The sequence below is a fragment of the Argiope bruennichi genome, chromosome 3 (genome assembly GCF_947563725.1).
Source record: "Argiope bruennichi chromosome 3, qqArgBrue1.1, whole genome shotgun sequence".
In the NCBI taxonomy this organism is placed as follows: Eukaryota; Metazoa; Arthropoda; class Arachnida; order Araneae; family Araneidae; genus Argiope; species Argiope bruennichi.
Genome location: NC_079153.1, coordinates 78,456,406 through 78,473,297, shown reverse-complemented (window position 1 = coordinate 78,473,297; position 16,892 = coordinate 78,456,406). Strand labels below are relative to the sequence as shown.

The 16,892-nt window shown below is 26.2% G+C and overlaps 2 protein-coding genes across 6 annotated transcripts in view; one reads left to right on the top strand and one right to left on the bottom strand.

Annotated features, from left to right (window-relative positions):
- LOC129963935 (paraneoplastic antigen Ma6F-like) overlaps window positions 1–15,144 on the top strand; it is a 74,899-nt gene extending 59,755 nt beyond the window's left edge. The window contains exon 2 of the mRNA XM_056078543.1: window positions 9,230–15,144. Within this exon, the coding sequence (XP_055934518.1) occupies window positions 9,230–9,501 (272 nt within the window). The 3' untranslated portion in view covers window positions 9,502–15,144. The remainder of the gene's footprint in view (window positions 1–9,229) is intronic.
- Window positions 1–16,892, bottom strand: part of LOC129963934 (transcription factor 21-like) — a 189,252-nt gene that overhangs the window by 132,520 nt on the left and 39,840 nt on the right. For 3 of the 5 annotated variants that reach the window (XR_008784041.1, XM_056078538.1, XM_056078539.1), the window contains one exon: window positions 6,602–6,707. The exons of the other annotated variants lie outside the window; for them this stretch is intronic. The gene's annotated coding sequence lies outside the window, so the exon portion shown is untranslated. The remainder of the gene's footprint in view (window positions 1–6,601; window positions 6,708–16,892) is intronic. 5 annotated transcript variants of the gene reach the window in all.

The following is a 16,892-nucleotide window of genomic DNA, read 5'->3' as shown; positions in this document are numbered from 1 at the left end:
CCACAAAAATTCTTATATTTAAACCCTAGAATTAATGAAGTTTCATTTTTTCAATAAAAGTTGTATAGCTTGTTCGTAAAAGAAAAATAATTGTTCTCTATTCCTTTTCGTAAATGATCTTCTGTAGTTGATTAAATATTACACAAATCGTCATTAAAAAATCTAGTTTAGGAAGTTGTGGTAAAGTTAACAAATTTCTATATAAAACATGGTTTATAGATTGTTGAACTGATTTAAAATGCAGCGATTAATTTCAAAGAAATTTCTCCTATGTAGCCACGTTTAGTTTAACAAATTATCTAGATTTCAAATGTATTTGGATTAATTACAGAGCTTCTTATTAAATATTTTGAAAGAAAATGATTTCAAAGACACGATGTCTTTAAGTAGCAGGTTGCCAACAATGGATTATTAAATCTCATCTATTAAACAAAAAGGTGTTGTAGATAGACTTAGCATCGTAATATTTTTAGGGTAGTAGAGAGCTAGCTATATTTCTTTTATCAAAGCTAATGTCATATTTTATCTCTGAATTTCTTTCGATATATATTAATTTTTATGCACATATATCTAAAAACTTAATAATATCAAATTTTGAATTGCGTTAGTCGCCTTATTACAATCAGAATATTTCCTGAATATCTAATTTTCAGCTTTATCCTATTGTTAAAAAAATGTAATTCCATATATTTCGGTCCCTTATATATTTTTGTATTTATTTTTGAATTTACATGCAATTCCGGCCAGATCGAATACACTTGCAGATGGAATTAAACTTAGATTTAAATGCACTGCGAAACTCGTAGTGTAACTGAGATCTGAGCTCAAGATCTTTCTATAAATATGCAGATAAAGCATTATTCAGGGTTTGAATTTGGGTGCAGTTAATAATTATTTACAATTTTCAATAATTTAAAGTGTTATAAATATATTGACCAAAAGGAATCAAAAATACATCACATCAACGACGGAAAAATTGGATAACTTTAATTTCTGCTTGCTGCAGATTTCTTCCTGAATTGACAACTTTGAGTTGCGCTATTTTGCAACAATTTTCATTAAGCTTTGCGTCGAACACAGATGTAGATAACTATAAAATAAAGTTTGCTCCGAAATTTCATTGCATTATAAAGTACTAAAGTTTATGTTATTGTTTTCTTATGTTGTATTAATTCTGTTTCGTACTGTGAAACGACACAGCAATAAAAGTAATCCATTCCGTAATAGTTGAAATAGAAGAAAACATATTCTCCTATATCTAATAAGAAAAGGGAAGCTAATACCTTATAAAATAAAATCTTTGAAATGTGCATGAAGTGACTGTTTTTTTTCATTCCATGCCCTTTCTTGTCTTTTCGGTTTAAAAAAAATCTCAGTAGCACAAGCAATATTACTTATCTCATTTTCCAAATCTCAAAAGACTGGGGAAGGGACTGAATTTTTCGCACTCAGTAACTAATATTTCTAGCTTTTTTTTTTTACATTTGGTATGAATATGAAGATACGTTTTTCATATCAGATGTGAAAATAAAATCTGAATTGGTTGCAAAGATTTCTAATTCTTCGTTTTTTAATAAAATTTAGAAAATTAAACTTGTGGCGTTTTGTTTGTTAAATGACGACATGTTACTTGTGATTATTTTCGTTTCATTTCTTTATAACTAATAATAAGTATTTACAATGCACATTATAAACGTGATTTCATATAATGCAACGTTATTATTTTGACATACAATTAATAATATTGACAATATTATGTCCTTTGTTCTTCAAAACTAATTGTTAGATGATTATATTTCTTTTTAAAGAATTCATTAACCACTTGTGCTGGAAAGACGTGCCATAAATGGTTTTGTCACAAAATCGCCAACGAAATGTACAAGACGTCGCAATCATAACAGAAGTAAAAAATAATGTTCACGACATATCGACTGAAATTACTCGCCAGGGAACAGTCTTAGATCGAAAGTTAATTCATTTAGAATAGATAAATCTATTTTTAGTTTCTATAAGTATCGAATACTTGTGTGCCCGAGCTACAAGCTGCAGTTTTGGCATCCGTATCCGTGAATCTTCTGGCAGCAAAGTGGCTAACAATCACATGTCAGTGAATAATTTCACGCGGTGTTTTCCTTGATACGAGACATTTTTTTTTCATTTATCGGGCATGATAAAAAATACAATTACATATGAATTGTTTTATCATATTCGATTTTATCAATTAGATCAATAATTAGTCATTAATCCTATTCGAAAAATTCAGGAAGCAAAGTATATGGAAAAATTGCAAATAAGCCATGGTAGAAACATGGTTTATTTGCAATTTATCCATATACTTTGTTCCATGATTTTTTCGAATCGGAATTATTGATCTAATTCAAAAATATTTCAGCTGTAATAATGATTTTGTTTTAGAAAATATTTATATTTCCTACTCAGTAAAATCTACATCATAAATGAACTAAGAATAGAATTAACTGTATTAGAAATGAAATAAAAACGACGTTCTTGTTTATTTAGCATTATTCAGTTGAAGTATACGATTAAATAAATATAAGTAAACGAAAATACTCAATAAGTTTTATTGCGATCAAACTTTTCTCTACATTTCAGTAAAAAAAGATTTCATTTCGTTTAATATACAAAATCTTTTCAACCATAGCTCAATAGGTTAATCTTTAATAACTTTCCAAAACAGAATTCTCATAATTATTATAATGTGAGCAAGAAAGTGTACCATTTTAGAAAATTTTAGTATTTTTATAAACAGTTAACAAGTATTAACTTAAAATGAAGTTTAAATGAATAGACAGCTAGACTGAATATAATTTGTGCGGCTTAAAATAGACTTTATAAATCCGTTTAGAAATGTTGTTTATTTTATATTATTTCTTTAATTGTCATTTTTGAATCGACAAGAACCCACCATAGGATTTAAACATTTCAATTTAATAAAAGTATTTTTTTATTTAAAAAAATCAAAAAGGCACTAAATTTTCATAATTTTGTAGCATTACAAATCACATGTTTTCCACAAAAAATATTTTTTTAAATTAATGCACATTTTGAGTCACGTAACTGTAACCATAAATCTGCTTTTTCAAAGTCTGTTTATGAGAATTTTTAATGCCAGTAAGTTTTCTGAGCAAAATTATGATAAAAATGTTGGAGGCATTTACTTATACACATTTTAAAAATGCACAATATCAGTATTTGATATCTATTTAAACTAAAAAAATATTAAAGCTTGAATTTTGGCATTTTCTATTACAAATTTTTAAAAAAATTTTTTCCCTATTTCTGGTTCCTAGAAAATTTGTACTCACCTTAAGAGTTTTTTTTTCCATTCCAAAAGAATTGTCCTTCAGACTGACATTTTATTTTTTGTTTTGTAAATTTTTATTAAAGAAATACAGAGATTTAACTCACTGAAAAAAATTTTCAAATTTTATTCCCTGGGAACTGCAAGAAAAGCGAAAAATTTAACAAACTTTAGAACGCGATCTTTTGAAATTTTTCTTGCGCCATGAGTCAGACATGAAAGATTCAGTTAGGGTTACTCCATCGGTGGTTTTCCTACTCTAAAAATCAATACGGCGCGCGACGTTCATCAGCGATTGAAATGAGACCGTGGAACGTCTAGCCAACTCTGAATCATTTGAAAGTCACTTTTATTTTGTCTGCATTTTAAGGGTTTTCTTTGTGAAGCTTTGTTTTTCAAATATCTATAGCAAACAGATAATACAAAAACTGCATACAGTTTCTAGATAAAGGCGTTGCATAAGAGTTATTCACAAATGCATTTGGTATGAAGTTATTTGCAATAAAAGAGAAATTTTATTGAGTATTTTTAACAGTTATTAGGGTTTAAATAAATAAAAAATCAGTTGGGTGCAGTTATTCAATAAGAAATCAAAGATCATTCCATAGATTGCATGTACACTATTGCAAAATGTATTTAATAATTGCAGTTTCTTTTTGAAAAATGTGACTAATTATTGCGCAGTTCGACTAACTGCACAATAAAATATTAATATTTCAAAAAAAAATTTAGTAAAACACAACTTTGTAATTTTCTCTGTAAAATTCTAGAGCCTTTTCTGCTATATTAACGTTAATGTGATATCTGAAAATGTGAATTTTGGAATTGATTCCCAATTGTATAATTGAGTCCTGCTACTTTAAAATGCCTATTTAAATCCTGTATATCTCCGTGTTTTTGAAACGCAGGTCCTGATATGTACATTCATCATTTGCAGCTGTATAGGAATCTCAATCATTAGCAATATGGCTGCACTAATTCAAAATCTGATTTTTTAAAAAAATAAGCTTTATTAAAAATATAATCATAAAATATTAAACTACCTTATTATTCAATCTACATTAGAAAACATAAAATAGATGGACTTAAGTGGTTTAAAGATATTTTATCGTCTAAAGAAACTAATGTTTAAAGAAAGCTATCAGCTGGATGATAGTTCAGATCCAAATACTGGTCTCTAATGCCAATTGTAAAATGGAATTTGGTATGAATGTCAAATAAATTGTTGAGGAATCTTAACCTCTGAAATCATTAGACATTAACTAGTTAAAATTCATCTTTATAATCTGTTTAGGCAAGTGTTAATACAGTTTTGAAACATTTTCAGAACTTTAATAAATAATAAACTCTTAAAAGTTGTTGTGAAAATAAATACTTTGTATATCCATAGTCTTACTAAATGGATTCTATCCCAAACGGGCTACTGTTATTTCGTTACATCAGAAACCAGTCATTCCACCACAAGTTTGGAAATTTAACAGTATAACTTTTAAAATTTCAACAGTATTACATTAAACTATATAAATATTAGAAAAATAATATCAAATATAAACATACATACATATTATATTATATATATATATATATATATATATATATATATAGGATTTAAAAAAAAGACTAGCACAATGCATTTCATAAAAATATAATTGATTATCTTTTTATATAGAGAAAGTAGATGAAATAAAAATTATTACCAGGGCATTGCTATCATTCTAAAGAATGACTTATTTGGATTATTTAGCATCAAGAAATGGTCATTATGTCTTGACTTGAAGCTACAAGAAGAATATTTCTCTTCTTATAACAAGAACATCTAAGAGAGCATCCATTCTTCAGGTTTTCACGCCATTGTAGTAAATGAATATTTAACCCTCGTACACAAAATTCATATGCGTAGTGAATTTGGGCAAGACAAAAGGAAACTGTTCGAATCTCTCTTTCACCTTTTCCGAAATCTAGATTTCATCACTATTTCTAGAGACCAGGTATCAGTTTCGTTTTTTTTTCTTTTAAACTGAGAAACTAAATTGCAATGAATAGGCGAATACACGAAATTCAAAACGAACTCGGTTTAATAGAGAATATATTTTACAACAGCTGCAAAGGTAGCAAACTCGTCATATTGCCGGTGTGTTAAATTCATTTTAATATCTTGCTGTAGGGTTTTTTCACACATGAGGAATAATTAAATGGATGGATAGTTATAAAAAGGAAGTTAATATTGTAATAAAGCAAAAAAATGTTGTGCTTTTTAGATAATAGGAAAATGTTTTGTGATTTTTCTAACTTTTAAGTTTAATTTACTTTTTGTGCAATCGCATATATCGCATGCTATTTAGCAACATCCATTACAAACTTCAAATATTATATATCTTGTTTTATATTGGTGAAGACAAATTCATATCACTTCGTTAGCTATTATAAATTTGGTCTTAATGGGCGATTTCTGCTTTCACCGTAATTTTAAAGAGTGAAGAAAATAAAAAAATAAACTAATATAGCATTTTATCTAAGAATATAATTGATCTTTGAACTGTAATGGCGGATAATTTCTGTATAGAACAGTAAATATGTGTTTTTCATAGAATTATTCATAATGCCATGCTATGAAATTTTGTGAAAATTTTCATCAAAATCAATATTAAATTTTTTTTTCGTATTATATAACATAAAAGACAAAATAACAAATTGCTTCAAATCGTACGTAAAGCTTTTTCCAATAAAATTGAACATTTGCAGTTATTTATTTCTTCAGATACAGAATTTCAAGGGAAATCAGGGCACAATATCCATTTTTTATCATATATATGAACAAATAGCTTATCACGTGAAATTAATTAATCAAATAAGCTGCAATTTCTGTATTTTTTTTAGTTTTACTGTTATGACAATAACAATTGCTCCTTCTAATTCAAATTTTCTTAGTTTGGCATCAAAAGATAAATTTGATATTCTTGTAAATGAAAACAGTCTCAAAACATGCTGCAATTAGACTTTATAAAATGAATATTTGTATATGGCGAATATGACTCTGAGTTTTGAATGAATTTTTAATTTCTTACTCGTGTTGTTTTATAAGATGCAAGGAACAACTGTAATACTTTCAAGAGAAACAATATTATTCAAGATTATTTCTTTCTAGTTAAAATTATTAAATAGAAAGTAATACAAAATTAAATTTAAAAATTCTTATTTGTATAAATTATAAATAATTTGGAATATTGAACAATTCACTTCTATTTTAATTTTTATCCAGAACAAAATTTTCTGACTTACCCAGAAAATAAGTAGCAACAGTTTCAAATATCATTTTATTGAACTTGAATTTGTGAATAAACTTCTTTCACTCAGAACTTTGGTACAGTATCTCTATACTGAATTCCTACAATAGGAATTGTTATGAAAAATTAAAATTATTTATTTTATATTACAATTATTTTTGAACAAAATTTTTTTAATGTATAAAAAAATGTAAAATACATTTCTATCATTTTAAACGAATAACAGTGTATTAAAAAATGAATAAGCAGAGAAAAGATAACCAAAGGAGAGAATAATTTTTTAAAATAAGAAAAAGCTGTTGACATGGATTTAAATAAAATCAAAATATTATTTTTGATAAGTATTAATTGATTTATATAGATCCTATGTATCTGAAATATTAACTATTTGATTTTCAATTTCTAGGAAAGATATAAAAAAAAACCTAAAATCTGAACTATCTTATAATTTGCGGTATTATATATATACTTACCTTGGCATCTAAGCTTCAAAAAACGAACGATAAAAATCAGAAGGGAATACATTTATAATAATTTACATTAATATTCTATATTTCTTTCATAAATTAAATAAATGTTTCAATTGTTTCAATTAATATATTGTTTCAAAATTAAATACATTTAATTTAATTATTTTAGTTTTCTCTCGAATTTTTTAAGTTAAAATTAATAGAAGAAAACAGAGAAAATTACAACATTGCGAATAGCTTTTTTTATATAAGTAACTACATTCGTAAATGTAATGATGTTGTTCGTAGTAAGGCTACTTCAGAAAAAGAACTCGTTAATATTTTCCAAATACGCTGAATTTCATTATTTAATTTTAGATAAACACATTTAATGAAATTCAAAATTCTTGATAAATGTGCAGAAAACTCGATAAAATTTTCGAAAACCTTCGATGCTAAATAATAATTAATCAAAGGAATAATTCTTTTCCTTTATAAAAGTATATTGCATCAACGAATTAAAAATGTACCGCATACAGTGACATTCCAGATTTAATATGTTTTTCTAATAACCCTGGCGTCTATGATTCTATGCGCAAAAAAAATTCGTAGCTATTGACCTCTTTTGGAGTAATATCATTCTGAAGATTAAAAAAGTAAAAAAAAGAAAAGAAATGTAAATAGATCATGGTTGACGACAAAAAAAAAGCAGCTTTGGCATATAAATTCTTCACACAACGACTGTAAATAAAAAAAGTCGTTAATCCCCGAGAGCTTAATGAGCATTTTCTTGCATAGAATATGAAAGAGTTCTGTTTGCTTCTTTCAATGACACGAAAGAAGAGAATTTCCGGTGATATTGAAACCAAACTCTGAATGAAACAGGGCTGCCAGATTGGCCCGTTTAAGGCCCAATTTCATTGATTTGACCTTAGAAACTTATTTTGGGCTTCCATTAAAATTTGGCCCATCCTCACAATATTTTTTGCACATGTTTTTAAACCAAAATAATAATTTCTGAAAGAATTGGTATTTACATGCGTTTCATTCAAAGTTTTCTATAAACTGAAAAATTTTAATAATTTATTTTTCTAACTAGTTTGAGTATTAATTATGCATAGATATGCCATAAGAAACTGATACCCAAACGTACATTTTTGAGTTTTAGCTGTTTTTGTAAAACATAAGAGAAAGAAATATATAATAGCGCATGAACAATAAACTGACATTTCAATATACAATAATTAAGTACCTGACATTTTGACCTATTTTCCCTAACTATCAGTTTTATCAGATTTTTAAACATTTATTTTATTTGGAGAATAAATTTTAAGCATTATTTTAAATCACCTCTTGCTTTTATTTATTTAACAATTATTTATGTCGAACTTTTTAAACTAATATCATAAAACCTTTTTTTTTTATCTCAACATGCTTTTCACAGTTTGAAGTTTATGCATTTTTTACAATATTTTTGAACATAAATCGCAGAAAAGTTAAATTCTGTTTTTTAGAAGTTTCCTAGCATGCTTTTATAAAATGAAATAAACAAGCAGTTAATATAATTCTGTACAATAGCTTAGTAAAAAAGATTAATATACTACTGACAAACTATACATATTTTATCATGGAAGTTTTAAAATGTTGATGTTTATCAATCAAAAATTATTAGAAATCGTAGAAATATTGTAAAAATAGTTTGGTTTACCAGATAAGAATTTTATACTAAAATTGCAATTGACAGAATGCTAACATCGATAGTTTAAATTTTTTTTAAACATGACGTAATTTTTTCTTTTTTTTTTCAATTTCAGGTGAATTGAGAAAAAAAATTATTATCATTTTAATTTTAAATGTATTGTGCCTATTCAACAACAACAACAAAATAATAATAAAGAAAACCATTTATTAATCCTTCCTTTTCAAATAAAACAGCTTTTTAAGTGTAATCATGCTACGTATTTGTTCATTCTAGATTCTAGCGAAATTCATTTTTAAATAAATGACAGCTTGAAATTCTCTTATAAAAGCAATGTCTTTAATTTTTTACTTGTTTCTAGCGTATTTATTACTATTTATATTACTACTTTCATATGACAGTCAGCGTATGATACTAATTTTTCTGCTTACATTTTATTTATTTTCTAATATTTATCTTTTTTTTTTCCCCTCAGACGCCACAGCCGGCGGAGAGAAAGAGGCTTGTAATGGCGACGCCGGCAACAACGACGAGAGTGATGCTGCGCCATCTGGCGGCGGTAACACTGAGCAAAATGGCGGCACTGGAGAAGAAGCGGACAAATCGATCCAAGATGGCGCCGGAGAGGAAGAGAACAAGCAGGAAGATTCGAAAGATGAGGAGGAGAAGAATACAGAGGAGGCAGCGACAGAGAGCAGCGAAAACGCCGAATCTAGGGAAAACAATGACGAGGAGAAACCCGAGTAAAAATTACATATTACAATTGAAGGGAAGAAAAGAAAGAAAACAAATGCAAAATGGAGACAAAAAAATCGAACTTAGTTTTCCTTTTTTTGGTATTTTGTTTAAAGTTTTCGTTTGATATCCAAAGATGGTTATTGCATTAGAATGTTTAATAAAATGCCAAAGATAGACTGGATAGGTTATGTATGCACCAGCGTATCGTTAGTTAGCAGTAAAAATTTTATTCAATTAAAAATCTTTCATGTTTCAGACATAGATATCAATGAATAAGTGACAAACGATCTCTTTTTCTAAAAATAAAATTATATCATAAAAATATGACTACATGCAATTTTTAATTAATTAAAATATTTTAGATGAAGAATTAAGAAAGCATTTTGAATTAAAAATTTTAAAAAATTAATCTTCTAGAATTATTCCTTTATGAACTTTTTTCTTTATTTTATGAGAAAACGTAAAAAAAAATATATATATATATAAAGTTCTTTAAACTCAGCTTACGCTCCATTTTATAATTAAAATTAGTTTTAACTATTCGCTTTCGCGAACAATATTTGTATAAATGGTTAAAAATAGTTTAAAATGTGAAAATGTTGCTATAATCTATAAATTTCACAAGTTTTCACTCAGTTTACGCTGGTGAATGCGAAACCAATTCTAAATGAATGAATGAAAAGATTTTTATATAAAAAAACAGACATTGATAAAATTCCTAAAAACATGAAGAACTTTGCTGAAGAATGGTGTTTACAGATTCTTGCTCAGTGTGGAACTTTGAACTGAAGGTAGGATATGTTCGATTCTGTGCGAATGTGCCAAGCTAGTATATTTACCGGGAAATGAAACTAAAAGCTAATCTACTTCATAGAATGGCGTCTATCTCAGATGGTAGACGAATTGGATTAAAAAAAAATATTGTTCTTTTTTCCTTAGACTCTGGTCAAGAAGGCTCAACAATTTTGAAGCTACTTCATTGTCATGTAGGAATCAAAGAAAGTGATTAATAGTTATCGCAACCAAATAGTTTAAGTCTGTTTACGCTAAACTATTCGAAACAAAGATCAAAATAAATGATTTAAACTCAAATTATATTTAAATTTCTTTAAATCCTTTGCAGGAATTAATTAAAAAAATAACTTCTAAAAATCGTTTCTAAATCATTTAAAAAAATTCTAAAAATTGTTTGTATAAATTAATAAGATAAAATTCTAAGTGTCTATTTACTCAAACGGTTGGGTGATTTTGTAAAAAAAAAATTGTAAATATTTAAAAAAAATCATAATTCTGCAAATATTTCGAACAATTAATTTTTACATATTTATCAAAAATGTCAAGACTTGGCAATAAATTTTTTTAAAAAAAGTTCAAAATTGATTCTTATTAGAACTTTCAATTTTAAATCACGAAATTTCAGCTAAAGAAATATTTAAAAAAATGATTTTGGGGAATGACATATTAAAATTTATATTTTGACTTTCTTATAAAGCATTTTTTCTGATTAATAGTTAGGAAATGTTCATATTACTTTTTTGAAACCAAACAATTATTGTTTGCATTTATTTTAAAACTAATTAAAAACGTAGTGTCATTGTAAATTTCACATTGCATTTTAAGCATTGTAGGTTTATAATTCATCACATCGCTTTAAAATACACTTTCAAAATTATCAGGGCAAAATTTTGAATTATGCTAGTGAGATGTTTCAAAACAATTGGGCTGCAGGCTCATTCAGTGGTGTGATAACTATTAATTACCTTTTACACGTCTACGTCCAATTTTTAACTGTGCATATCTTCGCATTCTGAACTAACTACTATAGTTGATCGTGCTTGTTTGTATGTGAGTGTCTGTTAATTGTCTATATGCTGCAAGATAAAAGGAAGCAAGAAAGAATACCCTGCAAAAGATAAAAAAAATTGGAAAAATGCGTTGCCAAGGGCGACCATCCATTTTTAGAATAATTTTTCGCTATGTTTATAAATAAAAAAAGGGATTAAAGGGAAATAGAATCTTAAAAAATACACAATAGAATAAAATTAACGTAAAAATTAGGAATTGAAACTAAATTTCCAACGATAAATATATTAATTTATGCATTCTTGCAAATATCGTTTTCAATCATCCTACATTTTTATCTGAATAAATTTAATTTTATTGAATACTTAGATATATATAAAATAAAATATGATTTCTATGCATTTGGATTTTAGATTAATTTCTGTATATAATTATAGGTAACATGAAATTAATGTCAGCAAATTCAAAATTATGACTAAAGCATTGAAGTTCATTTTTACAAAATGAAGAAACTTAAGCTTTAATATTTCAACATGATAAATTACAATAAAGATCAATGATATTAATTCTTTTTAATTTTTATTAACAAAAATAATTAAATAGACCTTTTAAAAGAAGAAAATTAATCAAAAATGAAATTGTTTTCGAATTTAAATTGTTTTTGAATAAGTAAGAAACAATTATGAAGAAAATAATAATTATAAAAATTCTAATTTTAAATTATTATGTATTCTTTAGGAAAACGAACAAACAGCAAAGTTTAGTGAAGTAAAAAAAGGAGCTAATTCTATTAAAAACGAAATAACATTTCTGTTTAAGAAATGTTTCTTAGAAAATGGATGGTCGATTCGGTATATGGTGATTTTTTAAGCAAACAATTAATAAATCGTCCATACATACCTTTAAATCTACTTACATGATAAACGACCAACTTTAATAAGCAATTTACATCAATTTTAATATGAATAAATTTTTTTGCGAAACTAAACTTTACTAAAAAAAGAAATAGATGCTCTGTATTATTCGTTCAATTTTGGACACTTAATGCCTTTCAAGTAAACTAAATTTTGCGTGAATGATTTTAATCACGCAATCCATTAAATATTGCCTCAATATTTAATATACATTTACACTTAAGAATTTATTTGGAAATTTTACAAACATTTTAGCTTGTATTTGATGCTCAATATGTATTTGATTTTTTTAGCAGTGATTTGGATTATCATAATAATTCCATGTGTATAAAAAAGGCACACAATTGCTCAAAATTACTTATTGCCAAGATTCAGTATCTTAAATAAAATATTCCATTTTTTATTACTATTATTCTCAAACGTATTGCTACTTATTAGCACTAACTGCAATAAACCGATTTGAAATAGTAAATATTACCATCACATCATTAAAGATTTTTCATCTGTTTTTTTTAAAATAATTTTTACTTTATTTTGTATATTTCTAAATTTTTATACTATTTCATATTTTGCAATTTTTTTAGTTTTTTTTTATACTGATAGAAAAATGCCGTCTCGTTTTCTTGAGGACAATGCAAGAAAGCAAGACCAGTGATTTGGAAGAAGCATTTCACTTTACATCATTTTTTTATTATAAATAAACATCACATTTAAGAAAAAAAGTGATAAAAAATTTCTATAATGGCACAATTTAAACACACACGTGAGAATAGATAGAAGTTAAATAACACAAGATTAAAACTAAAAGTTGAAATAATCAAAGACAATGCTCAATTCGAGACTTCTAAATTTTTGAAAAAAAACTTTTAGACTATAGATTTTTTTCTTAAATCTGCTTATGTTAGAATTATTAGAATGCTTACTTTAGAATCTCAGGTTCAATTTTGATAATTATATTAGTTCTTCGCATATTATAATAATATTCTAGCAAATCAAGGCTTTAAAGTTATATACTATTTCAATTTCAGTAAGTAATAAATTATACTGTTGTAATAAAATTTTTACCTCAAAGACAAAAATGGCACCGAGAATTTGAAACGTAAAAGGTAATTACCAAATTTTTACACCATTTCTTATTAAATTTACGCTAAATCAATAATAAAAATTTCTAAATTCAATTCAATTACCTTAACATAATAGTTTCATTATTTAAAAAAGTAACAATATTTCTTCAACGTGCGAATAATGCCAGGAAACTTCAAACTCGAATGAAATAGCTTTTGTATCATTTGAGAACACACGTTACTTTAGTTCCAATATTTTATGCTACAGAATTTTTTAAATGGTGATGCTAGCATCTGTCCATTTCAGATAAAGCATTTACATTTACATTAATGCTTATTTAATTAAAAAGGTACAGATGGTGCTTTTTTTCCACATACGTAGACTACTGCTGATAATTTATACTGATTCATTAAGTAGGAGTTTTAGGCGTAGTTATTTAGTCTTTCAATTTTGTTTTGCTAATAAAAAAATCCGAGAAGCCCACATCGGTGAGTATATATATATATAAATATGTATGTATACAAATGTATGTGTTTGATTGTATGTATAGTATTGCTCAAGTTGTCTTTTTCCGTAACATAATTTTTAATCATTTTGCACAAGAAAAAAAAAGTAATATTGAAATTCTTTTTATTAAAATAATTCTAATATTTAAATACGCACAAGGTTGAATTGGTACAATAGCTCAAAACTTTTTTATGTACTCTTGTGTCGAATAATGCTCAACAATCGAACAAATTTTTTATTTCAAAGATTTTATAGAGAAAAAAATTCAACAATAAATGTTAAGTAGAGACTTACGTCCATGTTTTTATGAGTAGAATTTTTTTATTCGATTTAATTTAAGCGTTTAGGCAAACAAAAGGCGAAGTGCTTCGTTTTTAGTTTAAATATAGGAGTTTGTGCTTGAGCAATTCTATGACGTAAGAAAACCTTATTCTGTGTTTCCGTTTTGTACAGTATGATGTATCCTTCCAGCATCTTAGTTTATAGTTGTACATAATAAAATTGGTGCTTAGTTTCGAACAACAGCTGGTATGTGTGCCGATTTTGATACCAAAAGGTGCTACAACATGTAACAAAATATTTATTTGCTGTAAATGTTTTATTATTTCTTTCAACTATAGTTACTGAGCAATAGACTGTATGAGCACTAGACTATGCTGTACATTTTTTCATTAGTTTTTGAGTTCATCTGTACTACTGGATGGAATTGTAGCAATGGAATTTTTATGTGTGCTTCATTATGTTATCCTTATACTATTAGTTTCATCTTACATCAACTAATTCCTAGGGACTTTATACTCGAGAAATCATTGAAAACTGTACATCTCAATCATGTTATTAACAATAAATTGGCACTGTAATTATAAAGTATCATTTAGAATTCTAAAAACAATAAAAATGGATAAAAGACAAAAGAAAACGATGGAAATCTTCAGCATATATGTATCATGCTTTACTACCACTTTGTACAAACTGAAAAAAAAAATAATATTAATAATAAAAATGTGTTAGTAGGAAATTGATTTCTTTTCCAACATTTCACGTAGAATGAGACTGTTTCTAAGACTAAACTTGCCCAAGAGAAAACAAAAAAACAACAGGCTAGCTTGATTCCCAGAACTTAAGAAATTCACGTATTCTGTACACGCTGTTGGATGTTTTTCGAAGCAGCATGTCGAATGACCACCCCACCCCTACCCGTACGAAATGCTTGTTCATAATTTTGGCTCCATTGTCAGTGTGCTGCCGAAGTTTCCCCCTCAAGTGTTCTCGTTTCACAAGTTATTTGTTGCAGAAGCATGTGAGAATTTTTTCTGTATATGATGAATTTGATCTTTTTATCTAATAAATGGTTTTAAAAACATCACTAGAGTTGGTTTCTTTTCTTTCTTTTCAGGAAACACATCATTAGAAGATCATTAAAAAACATCATTAGAGTTGATCTCCATTCATTTTCAACGATTCTTATAAAATCCCATGTGCAAATCCGACATCTACGAATAAATTTTCAGACATTAAAAGTTTTTTTTATAAATGTTTTAACTTAAAATGTCGTATTTCGTATTTGTGAAGAGGAAAGATTTTAACCAAATATATTATTTAATTTCTTGGTATGTTAGAAATATAAAATTTTGCATTATTATTTATTTTTGATAAAAATACAATTATTTATGAATTATTTAATTATATTTTGATTCTATTTAAAAAAACATCTTCTGATATTCTCACTATAAAAAAAATTCATTCCATAATAATTATAATGGATTATAAAATATATTACAACCAAAAAATTGAAGGGATAAAAATAACGTAGTTTTAAAAACACACATCTTTATTAGAGTATATAAAAGTAGAAAATATTTTTATTAAAATTTAAAAAAAAACACGAGGATCTGAAAACAATACGATGATTAAATTAAACTATAAGAAAAAAGAAAATTTCTACATACAGATTGAAAATTAAAATATATTATGTTATCAATAAATTCTAATTTACCAACGTTTTGTCTGAAAACAACTCCAAAGTCTTAGACGATTGTTTTTCTATTTTACAATTTTTTAAAAATGTTTTCAGAAAAATAATTTTCTATTTTTAAATGCTCTAATAAAAATGTGTTTCTCATTTTTTATTAATTTTTGAAAAAAAAAAATATTATATTCTTGATACTTAATTTGCGAAAAGTCAATCATCATTTGGACGCCTATATAATCGAAAATAAGCACAGCTTCCTAGATTTCTACTATACTATTGCAAACTGAGTCTCACAGGCTGCATATAGAATTGAATTAATTGCGCAATAGACTATTTATAAAAAACAATTAATTCTGATAAATGCAGCATCAGTTTTTCTACAATTTGTATTTTGTAACTGATTTTTCATTTGACATAAAACACCTTCCTTTCCCAGTTGATAAGCATGCCTTTCAAAACTTAAACTACCACACCTTTTGAGTGTGGGCATATTTTTTAATCAAAATCCGTTTCTCCAAAACTCAATTAACCATAGTTAAACTCTTTATAAAATATTTTAATAATTTTTTTCGAAAATACTGAATGAAATAAAGGTTTTTAACCATTAATCAGTCAAATTTAATTTTAAAAAATGGGCTAGTGAAAGTAAAGTTTCAAAAGCAAGTATTTAAACATTTTTCAAAGAACTGGATCAATGAAATATGTTTGACCATTTCCAGCGAAGATGCAATCTTTAACCGGTTCAGTTCTAAATATTTTGGTTAATAAAACCATTAAAAAACCTAAAAATTGTTGCAAAATTAATTATCTTATTTGTCTGAATTACTGTGATTTATTACAAATTTTTAATACAAGCTGAATTTTAAAATGTCTGCTCACTGATGGAATATACACACACACATTATATATATATATATATATATATATATATATATATATATATATATATATATATAATTTATGCAGTTCAATAAAAATCAAAGAAAATGTTATTTAAAATAGATCCGATTTAAAGAACATTTTTAAAAACTGTGTTTTCACATGACAGACTGCGTATTCTAAAATAGCTATAACATGAACTATCAATGATTTAGTATGAATACTTTAATAAAAATTGCTAAGATAATTTTTTCAAATAT